The sequence below is a fragment of the Myotis brandtii genome, unplaced genomic scaffold (genome assembly GCF_000412655.1).
Source record: "Myotis brandtii unplaced genomic scaffold, ASM41265v1 scaffold915, whole genome shotgun sequence".
Lineage (NCBI taxonomy): Eukaryota > Metazoa > Chordata > Mammalia > Chiroptera > Vespertilionidae > Myotis > Myotis brandtii.
The window spans coordinates 1,344,500-1,360,947 of NW_005371769.1; the positions used below are offsets into that span (position 1 = coordinate 1,344,500).

The window sequence follows — 16,448 nt, forward strand, 5'->3', positions numbered from 1 at the left end:
CTCCTTGTTAACTGGCCAGAGGTGTGGGCTATGCGTGTTACGGAGAAACAATCCCAGCTCTATGTGGGGTCAGACCCGACCTGTTCCACCACTTTCTGCAATGGCAGAGCCCGTTGGGCGGCTTTGGGCCCTGCCTCCTTTCTGCTCCTGGCAAGGAGAGCCCAGAACCTGCCCGGCGGGTTTGGCCAAGTCGCGTCTTGCTGCCTGTGCAGGTTCACACATTGCTGCCTCCATCTCGGGCAGGAAGGTCCGCGGAGGTCAACACGGGCGGGCGAGGGGCCATGTGAGTACCCAGGGCCCGGGACCCCACAGCTCCAGCCGCTGGAGGCAGGGGAGGGGCTGGGGTCACTGTGGGGTCACCCAAGGCACCCCAGCCCCTGCTTGCTGGGCAGGAGGTGGGCTGGCCAGGCTGGTAAGAGGGGTGCAGCCACCTGTTCTGAGGTGCCTCGTCCAGGGGGAAGGGGGCCCAGTGAGCTTCCTGGCCAGGGGCAGGGTGCAGAGTCAAGACTGGGAGTGAGGTTTCTGGGGCACCGGGAATGGGCTGCTGGCCAGGCACCTCATCCTGGATCTGCCCCACAGCTGAGTCCTCATGGGCAGGGTGAAGCCCTGGGGGTGAGGAGGGGCACGGGGCTGTGGGACACGGCTGCCCTAACGTTGGTGTCTCTGGGGAGGCAGTGGCAAAGGGAGGGCTCCTGGGGGCCATGGGTCCTGCTCAGCCTCCCCCAGTGAGGCCTCAGGGGTACAGCAGGTAGCCCATGCCCTGGAAGTCAGGTTGCAAGGCCCACAGTTACCTGAGCCAAGAAGCAGCCTCAGCCCACCTGGGAGCACCCTGTCCTGCTCCTCTGTGCACGTGTGCACGCGCTTGTGGGATGCACAACTATGTGTGCACACGTGCATGCATGCACACTCATGTGCAGCTCTCCCTGGGCCAGGGCAGTGCTGGGTGTGTGGCGGGGGAGGTGGCTGAGGGGAGCACATGTGTGTGTGGCACTCGTGTGTTGGGATGTGCTCTAACATGTGTTAGGATGTTATTAGGATCCATGTGTATGGGTGTGGGCATCAGGCATGCATGTGTGTCACGGGTCTATGTGTCTGGTGACGTTAGAAACCTCCCTGGCAGTGACACATCTCTGGACATGACCTTCCACCCTGAGCTGGCCCAGGGGTCATTAGGAGGCCCCATTTCTGCCCTGGCTGTGTCCTTGTGAACCTCTCTTGCTCCTCTATAAACAGGGTTGGCGTGGCCACTCCATGGGCAAGCATGAGACCCAGTGAGCCACAGCATGGAGCACCTATTGGGTGCTGGCATGTGGGGGCTCCCAGACTGGCCCCTGACCACTGTGTTTAAGGAGTCCTGACAGCTTGAGGTGGCAGAGACCGCCCCCTCCTCTAGGAGCAAGGGACAGAGCTCACCTCTGTCTGTGTGGAGAGGGACACTGAGGCTCAGCCAGGTGAGTGACTGCCCAGCCGCGCAGGGGCCCCCTCAGAGGGTGGACAAGGACTCTGGGCCGGAGCCTGTGGAGCGGGCCAATGAGCACCTCCTCAGATGGCCGCACGCACCGAGCCTGGGCACGCAGTGGGTGCATAAATCCCCATGCCGCAACGTGCAGTGGGCTCCGATGGCGTGCCTGGCCCCTTGCAGGCCCAGCAGGAGGTCAGGGTCCGTCACTTGGGGACGGTACATCTGGTGACCTCTCCACACTCCTTCAGAGAAGCTTTGGGATTGTTTTAGTGCCCTGCAAGCATGTAGAGCCCTGGCACCATGCTTGGCACAGTGGGCATGAGGAAGCAGCAGCTGCTGCTACTGCAGCATCGTCATGGTTGTTTTGTGGGTAGGTGGATAGACAGACAGACCGATGGCGGAGAAAGAGCAGCATACGGGCCGGCCACAGTGCTCCGGCACCGAGGGCTGCTGAAGCAGGACTGCCCCAGCCAGGGAGGCAGCGAGGGGGCGAGGAGCCAGGGGGCCCCGCTGGCCCAGGAGCAGAGCCAGAAACCACACCCCTGGGGCTTTGCCGCTCAACCTGACAGTGCCCAATCCAGGCTGGGGGCTACAGCTGGGGCCTCAGTGCCCTCCCTGCGTGGGGGCCAGATGGCACCTGCCCTGGGCACAGCCACCAAGACTCAGTGGCCTGAAGTGTCTATACAGTGTGCACTATCACTACAGATTTCTGAATTGGGGCGGGGGGCGGTGTCCTCCTGCAAAGGGCCTTCGTGGCAATGGGACCTGAACTGGCCCAAGAGGAGAGGGGCTCCTGTAAGCAGAAATGGCAGTGCCTGGGGTCGCATGTGAGGGAGGCACTATCGGAAGACTGCAGGCGGGGGACACAGGGTCTCCATTTGTAGTCAACTGAGCGCTCAGCCTGCCAGGCACTGGGCTGAGCATGTCTCAGCTGGACGGGCGTCCCCTGGACATATACAACCTGGATGGGCATCCCCTGGACATATACAACCTGGACGGGCGTCCCCTGGACATATCTAACCTGGATGGGTATCCCCTGGGCACGTGTTACTGGGAAGGAGCCTCACAGTCCCTGAGATGAAGGGTAGTGTTACCCCCAGATGAGGAAACTGAGGCTCTGAGAGGTAAAACCACTAGCCCAAGTTTGCACAGAAGGTAAAGGTAGGACAGGGCCGCTACCAGGGCTGTAGGCTTATGGCTTGGACCCCCATGTCTTTATCGATCTGGCCTGGCTGACTCAGCATGGCCGGCCCACCTGCCCTTCCAGGGGCTCAGCCCCAGCGGAAGCCTCGCAGCCTGGGCATCCAGAGGTGGAGGGCTGGGGAGGCCTGGCCTGTCTGGGGCCCTAAGGAGCACAACTCAGGTCTTTGCTTCCAAGCCCCACCCCCGAGAGCAGCTCAGGCCAACCTCTCCTGTGCACAGGCCTCCAGAGTTCTCTGAACCCCCAGCCCCCACTGCCCTGGGCACTCCTGGCAGACACAGAGCCGGCATGATAGGGAGGCCCGCTGACCTCCCAGCAGGAAGCTACAACCCAGGGCCATGCTACCCAGAGTGCCCCTGGAGGCTGACTGTCCACTTCGCCTCAGACAATGCACTCGGTCACCTGCCCTCCTGGGAAAGTCACACTGTCCCCATGGCACTGCCGCAGGGGCTGGGTGGCCCTGGGCTATGTGTGTAGACAGGAGACTCCAACTTTGCTGTCAGCCACCCGCACAGGCCTGCCCCAGGACCCTTGTCCATGCTGTTCCCCTGCCCAGCATGCAGGGTGTCTCCTGCTGTCCTTTGGGGACCCTGAGAGAAGCAGCCGGGAGGGCACAAAGAGGAGCCTGGCGGGGCAGGGGTGGCACCCAGCAGAGGGCACCACAGTGACCTCTTCAGGACCAATGCTTGCCTCTTGCTTGGACCCAGAGCCCACACAGGCTTCTCCCGGCCCATGACACCAAGGGCTCCCTTGGGCGCCTCCTTTATGGGCGTTGGCCCAGCCCACAGCCCACGGCCCACGGCCAACACAGGTGCTGGAGGGAAGAGGCGCCTGTCAGGCAGGTCTGGGTGGAATTTCAGGTGCTGCGGCTCAGCCCCTCCCCGGCCCTCCTCGCCCTCCTGCTAGAGACCTGAGCCCATGGAGGCCCCAGTTCAAAGTCTTACCTTCCAGGGGCCCCACCATGAGGTGAGGTCAGCACAGTGAGCACAGCGGGACGACTAGGACATGTCCTTGGTCCCCATGAGGTGAGGGCGCAGCATCCACAGCCCTCAGAGAAAGTTCAAACCCTGGGTTCCGCCTCCACTGGGCAGCTGGGGAGGGTGACATGATCTGTTGGGGCCTCAGTTTCCCCATCTGGAGAGTGGACTCTTTACGGTGTGGTCAGGGTTGGACTGTCATGAAAGTGATGGTGTGTACAGCGCTCAGGAAACGGGCTGATCCCATTTATACCCCTTCTGCTCCAGCCCTGGCCTCCCCGGCCTCCGGAATGCAGCATCTTTCCTTCATCATCTGACACAGAGTCACCATGCGGGCACCCCCACTTCCCGCAGCCCAGGCAGGTCTGGTAAACGAGTTTGGGGAGCCTGGCCTTCCTGCTGCTCCACCCTCCACCACACCCCCAGGCCCTGCGCAGCCGGCTCCTTGGACACTGCAGGGCACAGGATCTCACCTGTCCTCCAGCCGGGCGTCTCCCGTACAGAAGTACAGGCTTCCCACTGTTCTTTGACTCAGGTTCAAGGGCCCGGCTGAGAGCCAGACTCGTGGTCTGTTTCCCGGCGGCAGTCCTAGCCCTGTGCTTGCTGCCCCTGGCTTCTCTTGGGGTCATAAGACCTGCTCCATTCAGGCCTTGTGACCCCATGGCACCTGCCACCCCCACTTCCGAGAGCCCAGAGCAGCAGGCTGGCTTTCCGCTCTGCTCCCGTGTCACTCAGTGATGGCAGTGGGGGCTGGGGGCATTCCTCTGGCCAGGGACATCTGGCAGTTGGCATTTGGGGTTTTCCAGTTTGGGGCTGTTTTGTAGGGTGCTGCTGCGAACTCAGACATCCTCAGGGCAACCTTTGAAATGCAAATGAGACCACGCCCCCTTCTGTGGCCTTGGCCAGAACTCAGGCCACCCGAGGGGGGATTCTGAGCAGAGGTTTCAAGGGCCTGCGCTGCGCTGTGCAGAGTGCGTGCTGGGGCCGGGCAGAGGCAGGGAGCCAGGTGCAGTGGCCCGGGAGATGCAACTCGGTCCCATGGTGGCTTGGGCCCAGTGGGGGGGTGGCAAGGAGGGAAAGGTGAGATTCTGGGCATAAGTAGAAGTCCCGCCAACAGTTGCTACTGAGGGGTCAGTGCGGGCGGCCAGAGGAGAGGGTTCTGGAGTTACAGGAGCCTGGCTGTCTGTTCTCAGGGTTCAGGGGCCCCCAGGGCTCCTCAGGCTGAGGACCAGGAGGGGCCACCTCACCGTGGCCCGGAGGCGAGACCCAGAGGGAAGAGGTCTCTGGCCTCGGGCAGGCAGGACAGGATCCTTCTGCTCTTTGTGAGACTCAGGGCCCCAGGGAGCTGGCCACAGACCCCACCCCTGCAGCGGGCATGCAGGGGGCTTGGCTCAGCCTCAGTAAATGCAGACCTGGGGTCAAAATTAGCATCCACAACTGCTCAGACTCGAGGTGGGCACAGAGAGCGCTGGGCCTCAGCATCGTGACACGCGCACACACACACACACACACACACAGCATGCACACACACGTACATACACATACACATGTGCGCATGTGTGCACACACATACACAGTGCACGTGGCACACACTACCACGCCAGGACAGAGCACACCAGACTGCATGAGGGGGCCCATGCTGAGGTCTGAGCCTTGGCGGCCCTTGACACCCCGTAGCTGGCAGTGCCCCCACCCCTCACGGAAGGAGCTGCTGGAGAGAGTTCCCCAGAGGGGGCTGCATGTCACAGCCGGCTAATGGGCTCATGGAGCATGACGTGGGTGCTCTGAGCCACTGCAGGCCGGGCCCAGCCAAGGCTCCTGACGAGGGGCCCAGCCTCCCAGGCCTGGGGCCAATCTGCAGCCACAGAGGGAGGGGGAGGTGGGGAGAGTAGGGGACATGCCTGCGGGAGGCGGGGATTAGGTGGTGGATATTGAATGGACAGGCCCCATCCCTCCTGTCCCCTCCAAGTTCCCCCAAAGTATGAAAGCTAAGAGCAGGACAGTGTAGAGGAGCCCACTGGGTCCTCAGTGTGGACATGACCCAGTGGGGGGTGGGGGTGGCCCACAGACAGGACACTCCACCAACACCCACCGGGCCAGCACCTAGCCCCTCTCCAGGCAGTGGCCCATGACTGGACCCTACAGCCCATAGGCCCTTCCCAAGCCAAAGAGCCCCTCTCCCACCTCCTGCTCCACAGGCTGGAAACAGAGGGGCAGTAGGACCGAGGGGCATCCTGCACCTGAGGGCCATGGAGAGCTTCATGGAGTCCCTAAACAGGCTGAAGGACATCCATGAGAAGGAGGTCCTGGGTGAGTGCGCGGGGGCAGGGCGGGTGGAGGTGGGGCCGGTCTCCACAGGTGGCTCTCACCTGGACCAGTGGCCTAAGAGCCGAGGCCAGGCCAGGGTGCTCCCACACATCGCCTCCAAACCTAGGACCTCGCCTTCCAGGCCCAGAAGGGAGCAATGCCTCAGAGCCCAGAGCATCCACGTGGCCAGGTGCCCAGCCTCAGATCAGCACGCCAAGTGTGTCCTGCAGGGCTTCTCCCAGCGGTCAGCCCAGGCCGAGTGGAAATAAAAAGCCAGGCCCGCTGCAGAGAGCCAGGAGCCTCCTTCACTCAGGGCAGGGGTCTCGGCGTCCCCCGAAGCAAGGCCCCTCTCTAAGAACGGGAGCTCACGGGTCCAGAGGCCCGTCCGGGGCATTGATCTGAAACCCTCCGTTTCACTCCTGGACACCAGGCTGAGCTCTGCCCCGCCCACACACCTGTCCCTCCATTCCCCGGGCCCCTGGGCCCTGGCCAGACCCTCCTGAGGCCAACCATCCCACAAGCACCCCCCAGAGGTCCCAAAGGGCCTGGGTCACCTCCCCAGAGACTTAGAGAGGCAGGTCTGCTTGGGGCACGGAGGAGTCTGCCAGGGTCCCCCCCCAAGAGCCCATTTTACTTCAATATTAGCTGCACCCAAAGTGAATGCCCCTCCCAGGACCTGGCTAGGTGGTTCCCAACCAACCTCCAGACAGACACCAGAGCCAGAGCCCCCATGGGGAAGGGAGACGCTGGGCCCAGGGCAGCGGTCCTGAGCAGTCCCGAGACTGAGTCAGTGAGGCGACCCATCAGGGGTGCGGGTGTGGAGAGGAACAGGAGGTGCCCTGGGCTCTGCTGCAGGGGCTGCCTGCACAGCTGGGCCTGACCCTCCACCCCTTCCTCCACCCTCCAGGCCTGCAGAACAAGCTTCTAGAACTGAACTCGGAGCGGTGCCGGTGAGTCAGACGGGCTGGCCCAGTGGGAACGGATGCGAAGGACAGCAGCTCACCAGTCACTCACTTCATCCTCCCAAATGCAGGGAGCCCCCACCCCTCAAACCCCCCATGTACAAAGGGAAACAGGCTCCGCATGGGCAGGAGGGAGGGAGCCACTGGCCCATGTCATGCATCCAATAGCTGGTGATCCAGCACTGGGACCCTCCATGGGGCTGGGCAAGCCACATCCACTCAAGGCGCCTGCAGTACCAACAATTATCAGTGGGAACACACGTCATGAGACATCGAGAACTGAGGGGAGGGGCTCAGATGGGGCTCAGTTCTGTAGCAAGAGAGAACTGCAGGTGGCAAGAGAGAAACCCCATCTCGTTGGTTCCCCCCCACAGGGATGCCCAAAGGGTAGAGGAGCTCTGTGCCAAGAACCACCAGCTCAGGGAGCAGCAGAAGGCTCTGAAAGACAACGTGCGGGTGCTGGAGAACAGGTGAGCCAGGTGCTAGAGAACAGTTGAGCCAGGTGCTGGGGCACAGGTGAGCCAGGTGCTGGAGAACAGGAGAGCCAGGTGCTGGAGAACAGGTGAGCCAGGTGTTGGGGCACAGGTGAGCCAGGTGCTGGAGAACAGGTGAGCCAGGTGCTGGAGAACAGGTGAGCCAGAACTCGGCCACCTGCTGGCCATACTCCTGATTTGGGGCGGGGGAAGGACAAGGGGTCTGTGGATGCGTTTGGGAAGCTCCAGGGTTAAACTAAACCAGACAGCTTCCCCCCACCTTCCCTGCAGGACTTCTCAGAGCCTTAAGTAAACTGTATTTTCAAGGTTCCTTCCCAAACTTAGGGGATGGGGCAGGCTTCCACAGTTTGGGAAAGGCAGGGGCACATCCCTGGAGGGTCCCAGCCCTTCGATGGGCCTCAGTCTGCCTCCTCAGAGTGACCTCTTGCCTCCCCCACGCCACAGGCTGCGGGCCGGCCTGTGCGACCGCTGCACTGTCACCCAGGAGCTGGCCAGGAAGAAGCAGCAGGAGTTCGAGAGCTCCCTCCTCCAGAACCTGCAGCACCTCTTCATCCTCAGTGAGCCGCCTGCTGTCCCCTTCTGTGGGCCATGACCCCAGGGCCTGCTCAGCCTGACATGGCGTCACAGGGAAAGAGGGAAGGTGATCCTTCTGTCCGATGGTCACCCCACACCCCAATTTACAGACAAATGATGTGAAGCCCCAGCTGGCCCTGGCACGTCCCTCATTCATCAGTCCCCTGCCCTCTCAGCCTCAACTCCCCGCTCCTGCGATGACGAGAGGCCCCTGAGGCCCCACGTGAGGAGAGCAGGCCCCCTTTACCTTGGGGGACATTCCAGGGACAAGGTCCCCATCGCTTTCCTCAGCCTTAAGGCTGGCGCAGTTTAGTCAGTCACATCCAACCATCCCCTCAGGCAGCAGGCATGCATGGGGCACCTGCTATGCCAGGCCCTGGCCTGGGGACAGGACAAGGGAGACTTCCCGGGGCTGTGAGGACCCCCAGTCCTTCGCTAATCAGTGTCTTTGCAGCCAATGAGATGACCCGACTGCAGGAGGAGAATGAGACCTTGAAGGAAGAGGTGGCCCGGCTTCGGGGCCTGGGGTGAGTGGGGAAGGCACCAGGCGCCTGAGCACGCTGATCCTTATACCCAGCTCACAGCAGGCACCGCCACGCGTCCATGGGGCACCAGGGGCAGAGCATGGGGGCACAGGACCCTGTGGGGGACCAGCCAAGTGCTGGGGTGGGTGTCCCATGGCCACTCACCACAGAGCCAACTCCCGACCTCAGAGCAACCAGCACAGGTGCCTTGTAAATGGACAGGAGCCCAGTGGACCCCTTAGAAACAGGGATGGTCCCCAGCACGCCAGCCGCTCTGCCGCTCAGGGCTCTGCACCTGGGGGCACATCTCGGGTGGTGTCAAGGGCCCTCTTTCTGGGTCACCTGGGTCCTCCTGCAGTGGTGACTTGGCCCCCAGGAGGACACCCTGGCCTTTCTGATTGTGTCTGGGGGCACTGCCCTCCCTCTCCCCTCCCCTCGGGAGACAGACCCAAGCCCCAGTGCAGGGAGAGCTCCTCGGACCCCTCCTCACCCCCACTGCTCATCTCCCCGGGCCCCTGGAAGACCAGCACCGAGAAGCTGCCAGGAGGCCACGAGGAGGCCGAGGACCACCCCCTGGAAGCCAGTCCACAGGGAGAAGGTGCTGTGAGGCTGGGGGAGGGGGGGGCGGGCATCCCAGGCCAGGGGGCCTCTGGGCAGGGGCTGAGCCATCTCCCAACCTGGCCTGTCCAATACGTTTCCTCCCACAGAAAAGCTGGAGCACAGGATGTCTCCAGTGGCCAAAATCTCCCCGGGTGCCAACCTGCCCGAGCCACGGGCCTCAGACATGGTGAGGACAAGGGACCCCAAGCCACCTCTCCCAGCCCCAGCCACATGCCACGCGCTGTCCTCTGGGACAGACAGGGACCCCTGAGCTCCATTCAACATGGGTGGAGGCAAGGCTCAGAGCCGGTGGGTCCCACAAAGAGCAAGGGCAGAGGGCCCCAGCCAGCCCCACCCAGGCTGACCATGCCCACCCTGTGCAGAGCCCCCAGCGTATCTCCAACCAGCTGCACGGGACCATTGCCGTGGTGCGGCCGGGGGCCTGGGCCTGCTCCGCTGACCGGGGCTCCGCCAATGGGACGCCCTCTGCCCAGAGCAGCCCAACCAGCCCGCCTTACGAGCACAGCCTCTCCCTGGACAGGTGAGGTTCTGCCCACAGCCACCACCAGGAGTGGCCTCAGCTGAGCACCTGTCCCAATCTAGTCCCACCTTTGAGAGGGGGCAGTGGCCAGGAGCCCCTCCATGGCACGGCAGGAGCTCTTGCCCTCCCAAGGCTTTGCTTTCCTGGAAACTCTGCCCATCACGAAGTCCCCACGGGTACCCTCTTGAACAGCCAGGACGGGTGGGGGGCTGGGGGGAGAGGTGGAGCCAGCGCTCCGGTGAGGGCAGGTAGCTGATGCCCAAAAGGAGAGAGGCCACAGAGCCCCAGGCTCCAGGTCACATGGCTTGGCCTCCAGAGCGGGGAGGGGGGAGGGGGCCAGGAACCCACCCTCTCCCCTACCTTCCCCCTGACCTGGCCCGCTCTCCTCACCTCTCGGGGCTTCCCCTGGGACATGGGGTTGACCGTGAGCCCCTGTCATTGGGCTTCTTCCCACCCCAGCTTCCTGCGGGCCTCTCAGGCCTCCGCCAGGCCCCACAAGTCCCTGAAGCACGCCCTCCAGACTGACCGCCTCTGCCTCCTGAATCGCCCTCGGTCCCTGCACCTTCGGAGCCCCCAAAGCAGCCCCCGGGCCCCCGCTGCAGCCCCTGGCGGTCCCCAGCCCCAGATCCTGAAGGCCAGAGAGGCAGAGGCCTGGGAGGTGCCCTCGGGGCTACTGGGCCCACCGGGCACCCTGGTGGACATGCGGGATCCTCGGCTAGAGGGAGCACTGAGCCTGCTCCTGGCCCAGCAGTTGCAGGCACGAGGACAGGCTGGCGGTGCCAGGATGAGGGGGCCTCCCAGGCCAGGGGAGACGCCGCCCTCCCCTCCAATCTGTTCCGACTCTGAGGGGTCAGAGGGCGAGGTGGCCGGGGCAGCCCTGCCCAGGAGGCGGCACCAGCAGCCCACAGGCCCAGGCAGCCCCAGGGGACAGGAGGCCACAGCCACAGAGGACCTTGTTCCAGACAAGCCCCTGGACCTCTCTGAGTGGGGGCGGGGCCGGGATGCCCCCAAGCCCGTGGGCCGGCCAAGGAGGTTCAGCCCCAAAACTGCCCACACTCCCAGCCCTGAGCCACCCCAGGGGGCGAAGCCACTTGCCCAGTCTGGACCTTGGGGGCGAAGCAATGGCACCAAGGGGACCAGAGCACCAGGGCCAGAAGCGGCCCCCCTGCCCGAGGTGAGGCCCAGCCTGGTCTTGCCTCATGTGCCCACACCAGGCCAGCAGCTGGGCCCAGTGAGAAAGCCTGTTCCTGACGCTCACGCGCAGGGCAGCTGACCCTCCAGCTGAGCCCAGCCAGGGTCCCGAAGGCTGTGCCCAAGGCTGGGTTGGGGGCAAGACAGTCTCCCCAAATGAATTCAAGCCACCTACGTGCTTCCCCTCAGGACTCCCCACATCCTCTCCCAGAGCCCCAGCCTAGCCTGCCGTCTCCAGGCAGGACAGGAGATGAGTCCAGAGAGAGGCCAAAACCGTCCCCCCACCCACAGAGTCCTGATGCCAATGGCCACCCAGGTAAGGGTGAGTGTCGGGGTCATGAGAGCCCAGCAAATGTGGCCCCAGGAGGGGAGGGATGTGCAGTGGTCAGCACCAGCTGAGTGTGGGCCTGGCAGGCCAAACCCTAGGGTCCCCACAGGCAGACCTAGAAAGGAGGTGGGGGTCAGGGCAGGTGTGTCTCTGACCACAGGCAGTGAAGGAAAGGGCCCTAGCAATTAGAGTCTGGGGGCAGGATGTGGGTTTCCCATTACAGTGGTCAAGCCAGGGGACACCCCAGCTGGTGGGGTCATTGTGCAGGCGCTGGACCCTAGGGCAGGTTACTGCACCCCTCTGTGCCTCAGTTTCCTCATCTGCAGAGTTGTTGCCACTCATCCTGGTCTGGCAGGCTAGAACGAGGCCTGCTTCCACCAGACTCCCGGGCCACCAGCCTGGCCTGACCCACGCCCTGCACCCCGCAGAGCTCAGCAAGGCCCAGGCACAGCGGCCGCTGTCGGACAAGCTGGATGAGCCAGACGCCTCGGACAGTGAGGTGGGTCCCAGGCTCAGGTGGGGCCCCAAGCTAGGGCTTCCCAGGCTCGGGGGAGGGTCCTGGCCCTGACCATACTCCCTCACCCCGCAGGTGGGCCTGAGCCCGGAGGCGGGGGCCACATCCAGCACCCCGGGGGAAGGACCCAGGTGCTTCTGCACCAAGGAACCCGGGCAGGGCCTGCAGCAGAAGAGGAAGTGGGTCCAGTCCTCTGACCTGTGGGACAAAGGTATGGGCCAGGGGCAGTGGGGGGTGGGGAGTCCCGCAGCCCCAACACCCCCACCCCACCTTGGGGAATGGCATCCTCCAATTGACTGGGACCCAGACCCTGAAACCAGTCCTTGGAGCTCTCCCAGAGCAGGACCCTTAAGAGGAGGGGCCAGGGGTCGGGCCTGGGTGATTCCTGGTCCACTTCCTCCTCACGGCAGCCCTGGCCAGGCCCTTCAACCTGGAGGGGTGGACTCCTGGACCCTTTTGGCCACCTTGATGCGTGGGGTGTGTTTGTTCCACTGGGGAAGTGGGGGCTGCTCAAATGTGTGGTGCCTGTGGGCCTGGCTCCTCCTAACAGGGCAGCAGGAGCAGAGGCCCCAGCCGAGGGTACCAGGACACCCTCACTTCCTGCTCTGGCCACAAAGGCAGCTTTGGCCAGGTGCCAGAGAGACTGAACGCATAAGCTAATAATGGATGCCACCCTGGTGTTTGTCCGAACAGGTCTGCCACTAGGCAGGCCCGGCTTGGCTGCCACAATGCGCCATTGTTGCTGGGAAGGTGCCTGAGAGCCGTGTTTGCTCGGGCGAGCCGTGGAGGAGGCCAGCACACCTGCCTGATTTCCAGGCACTTCCTGCTGGGCATGATTTGGCCCAGTCCTGGTAGGCACAGTCCATAGGGGCGCACAGGTGTCTGCCCCACCCTGCACTTGGAGCTGAGCTGCCCAACCCTGGTCCTCCCACCTGGACCAGTGCAGGGGCTCCCCGTCAGGCACCGACACCTCACAACGCCCACACTGGTGGTCAGTGAGAACAGGGCCTTTGCCCAGCTTGTGGCCCACACCACGATGTGCCAGGCACAGTGCCACACGGCTCAGCACCAGCAGCAGCGCCCTGTAGCTTATGCCCATGGAGGGTGCCAGCAGTGTCCAGTCATCACTGCCTCTGGGCCTCATGACCCTGCCCAGTGATGGACCTCACTGCCTCACAGGTGGGGAAACTGAGGCACAGAGAGGTGAGGGAACTCTTACCCAAGGTCACAAAACTGGTACACGGGGTCAGGATTCCAACCTGGTTCTGACCCAGGTCTGCATCTTGTTCCACATCAGAGACAAGCCTGGGGCATACTGGCAGGTCCCCCCTGCAAGGGTCCTAAGGATCTGACACCCTCCCCTGTGGCCCCGGCCGAAGGCAGGCCCATGGAGGCACCCAGCCAGTGTCTCGGGATTCTGAGAGCCTTTCCCCATCAGGGCAGGTTATCCAAAATGTGCCAGGCCCTCTCTCTGCAAAGCAGCGAGGTGGGGGGCCAGGGCTGGGCCGGCCTCGGGGTTGCACGCCTGGGGAGAGGGTCCATGCTTCCACCAAATTCCGATTGAGCCGCTGCGGCTCTGGGTCTGCCGCTGTCAGCACAAGTCACCTCTGCCAGGTGGGCTCTGAGTTCCCTGCCAGAGACTGCCCTCGAGGCCCTGGGGAGAGCCCGGTGTCATCTCAAGGGAGGACCCACGAGGCCACCGCCGGACGTCCCAGCCTAACCTCAGTCCACTTCCCACAGCCTCCAAGAAGCTGTCCTGAGGGAGAAGGAACCCCAGGGGAGCCCCTGACGCCAGCTGAAGGGCCCAGGAGCCCAAGACCCCAAGGACGACGGCCCCTCACCCAGCAACAGCATCTGGGAAGAGCCCTATCGTGCTCTGCCCACCGAGGCCAGGACAGCCCACACCACCAGCCCAGCCCAGCTCAGGGGGAAGGAGATTGAATCCTGGCCACGTCCAGAGGGCCTGGGAAGGCCGAGAGGGAGTCTATAGCTGGTTTTTGGAACCCTTCTTCTCTGACCATCTTGATGACTGGCTGGACCTGTCATCCCACCTTCTCCCCCGCACCTTCTCCCTTGCGGGGAACAGGAGTTGAGAAGCACAGGAGGCAGGGATCCTCAGGCCCTAGCCCAGCCCCACCCCTGCAGCACACAGACAGCCCTTACCGGGCAGCGCCCCTCACCAGCCCCATCCCTCCCCGCCCGCCCTACTCCACTGGCATCCCAGACTCCAAGGGCCTTGCACTCTTGGCCACCCCTTCCCTGAGGGGCAACGGAGCTGCAAGCATCGGTCTCCAGCGCCCCCTCGTGGAATCCTGCATACAGGCGCTGGGCATTGAGGGCCTACCAGCCATGGGCAAACTACGGCCGTTTGAAATGAATAAAACTAAAAAAAAAAAAAAAGACTGTACCCTTTTATGTAATGATGTTTACTTTGAATTTATATTAGTTCACACAAACACTCCATCCATGCTTTTGTTCCGGCCCTCCGGTCCAGTTTAAGAATCCATTGTGGCCCTCGAGTCAAAAAGTTTGCCCACCCCTGGTAGTCCAAGGGCTCAGGGAGGCTGAAAGGCAGTGGCGTGAGGCCTTCGCAGATAGGGTCCTCAGGGTGCTGGGAGAATAAAGGTGCAAAGAAGGATGGCCTATGTGGCTAGCAGGGTCAGGGTCAGGGTCAGCCGGGCCAACACCTGCCTGGGCAAGTGAAGTGACTCAAGAGGCTCTTGAATGCGTTCAGGGCCAAGGACGTCACTCCCTTACAGGAGGGCAGAATCAAAACCAGCAAAGCGTTTCAGGGACAGGTACTCTCTGGGGATGGCCAGGGAACAGACAGAGAATGTGCACAGCCCCTCCTCACTGACACCTGAGTCCCTGGCCCCACACCTGCCACTGACTGGTCAGCCCTCTGCATGACCACAGGGCAGCCCACCCAGTACTCCACCCTCAGCATCAGGCTATTCTGCCCCCCAGGCCGTTGTCTCTTTAAGAGGGTGTGTCTCAGAGGCCTCCAGGAAAGGAGTTTACACGGTTCCTGGGCCCACCCAGGCCCGCTGGATCAGGATTTAAGAAGCTCCAAGTGGCTTCTGGCTGGTGTTGCTCAGTGGATAGAGCGTCCGCCTGCAGACTGAAGGGTTCTGGGTTCAATTCCAGTCAAGGGCACATGCCTGGGTTGCAGGCTTGGTCCCCAGTGTGGAGCGTGCGGGAGGCAGCCGATCGATGATTCTCTATCATCATTGATGTTTCTATCTCTCCTTCTCTCCCTTCCTCTCTGAAATCAATAAAAATATTTAATGAAAAAGAAGCTCTAAAGGGCAATTTCCCTGCACATGAAATTTGAGGACTGCTCTTTCCAAGACAAAGGCAGGACATGGGGCAATGACTGGGCTTGATGAGGCCTGGGGGCGCAAACCTGACTAACGAGGGCACTGCTCCCCACCTTGCTCTGAGAGACCAGAGACTAAATCCCCAAGAGAGAAGCCTAGGGGTGTCTGTGTGCAGGTGCCCGTGAACTCTCCCAGCTGTTAAAGATGGTTTTGATTTTCCCAAAATCAAATAAAACAGAACCTGTGGCCCCAGCCAGTGTGGCTGAGTGGTTCAAGTGTCAGCCTGGGCACGGAAGCGTCTCAGGTTCAATTCCCATCAAGGTCGTGTACCTCAGTTGCAGGCTAAATCCCCAGTACTGGATGAGGGAGGCAACCAATCAATGTGTCTCTCTCACATCATATCGATGTTTTTCTCTCTCTCTCTCTGTGTCTCCCCCTCCCTTCCACTCTCTAAAAATCAATGGAAAAAAATATCCTCTGGTGAGGATTAGCAAAAACAAAAAAATACAAACCAACAAAAAAACCTCCATTCCCATCCGACTTGCAGGCCTGGGTGGTGAAGCCTCTTGGGCACTTTGGAAGGGCAGAGGGAAAGGAAAGGACAGGCTGGGCAGTGGGTGGGCCTGCCTGTGCTGGCAAATGAGGTCACTAGGAGGGATACGCCAAGGTGAAAGGTGGGTAAGGGGCCATGCAGCGGGCCCTGATTGATGATGGTGATGACTCTTCATGTCCCTCAAAACCAGAAACTTGCCAACCGTTTCCCTGGTGCAGGTCGATGCCCGCCTCCTCCTGAGACAGGAGCTGCAGAGGCAATGGGCAGCACACCCACATCATTCACTGGGCTGTATACCAAACAGCAAATGCCCAGCTTCCAGCACATGGCAGCCCAGCGCTGGTGACATCGGGGCCAGCTTCATCCTGACAATACCTGGAGTTGAGTCACACTCCCCACTGTATGGATAAGTGAGCCCGCAGGGGGAAAGCTGGGGCTCCAGAAGGCAGCACCTGGGCGGGAAGCCCTGGGCTCTGAAGTCAGGGGAACCCGGGTGCAGAACACTGAAGCCTAGGCACTTTGCTGCTGAGGGAAGTGCAGGACTGTCCCAGCCTGCCTGTCACCCCACACCCTTCTCCACTCAGACCCTGTCTCTTCTTCAGCCAACCAGGGAGGCCAGGTGGCACCACCGGCCATTCGGGGAGCCTTGGGGCTCCCAGAAGTGACAGAGATGGCAGTTTGCAAACTGAAGGGCCTCCCACACAGCAGGGGGCACAGCTTCAGCCCCTGCACCGGCACACACCCAAGAGGAAGTGCACTGGAGCCTAAAGGCGCAGGCTCGACCGAGACTGACCACAAACGCCGCAGCCCAGCAAGAGCCCAGCTTCCGAGGCGGGGACTGGAATTGCAGTCCCGTCGCCACGGCCGCCAGGCCGCCGCCACCGCTCCACCCCTGAGCAGA

The 16,448-nt window shown here is 62.3% G+C and overlaps 1 protein-coding gene across 2 annotated transcripts; it reads left to right on the plus strand.

Annotated features, from left to right (window-relative positions):
- The first annotated feature begins 195 nt into the window (after positions 1–195).
- On the plus strand, positions 196–14,035 carry RBBP8NL (RBBP8 N-terminal like). 2 transcript variants are annotated; one of them, XM_014532851.1, is made up of 13 exons: positions 196–283; positions 5,839–5,950; positions 6,855–6,897; positions 7,284–7,379; positions 7,848–7,960; positions 8,431–8,503; positions 8,947–9,098; positions 9,208–9,287; positions 9,484–9,641; positions 10,101–10,815; positions 11,022–11,148; positions 11,472–11,659; positions 13,415–14,035. In XM_014532851.1, the coding sequence occupies exons 2-13, from the start codon at positions 5,890–5,892 to the stop codon at positions 13,613–13,615; spliced, it is 2,007 nt and encodes a 668-aa protein (XP_014388337.1). In that variant the 5' UTR covers positions 196–283; positions 5,839–5,889; the 3' UTR covers positions 13,616–14,035. The 2 variants fall into 2 exon arrangements, with proteins under 2 accessions (XP_014388337.1, XP_014388338.1); XM_014532852.1 differs by having other exon boundaries at positions 11,589–11,659.
- The last annotated feature ends 2,413 nt before the right edge of the window (positions 14,036–16,448 follow it).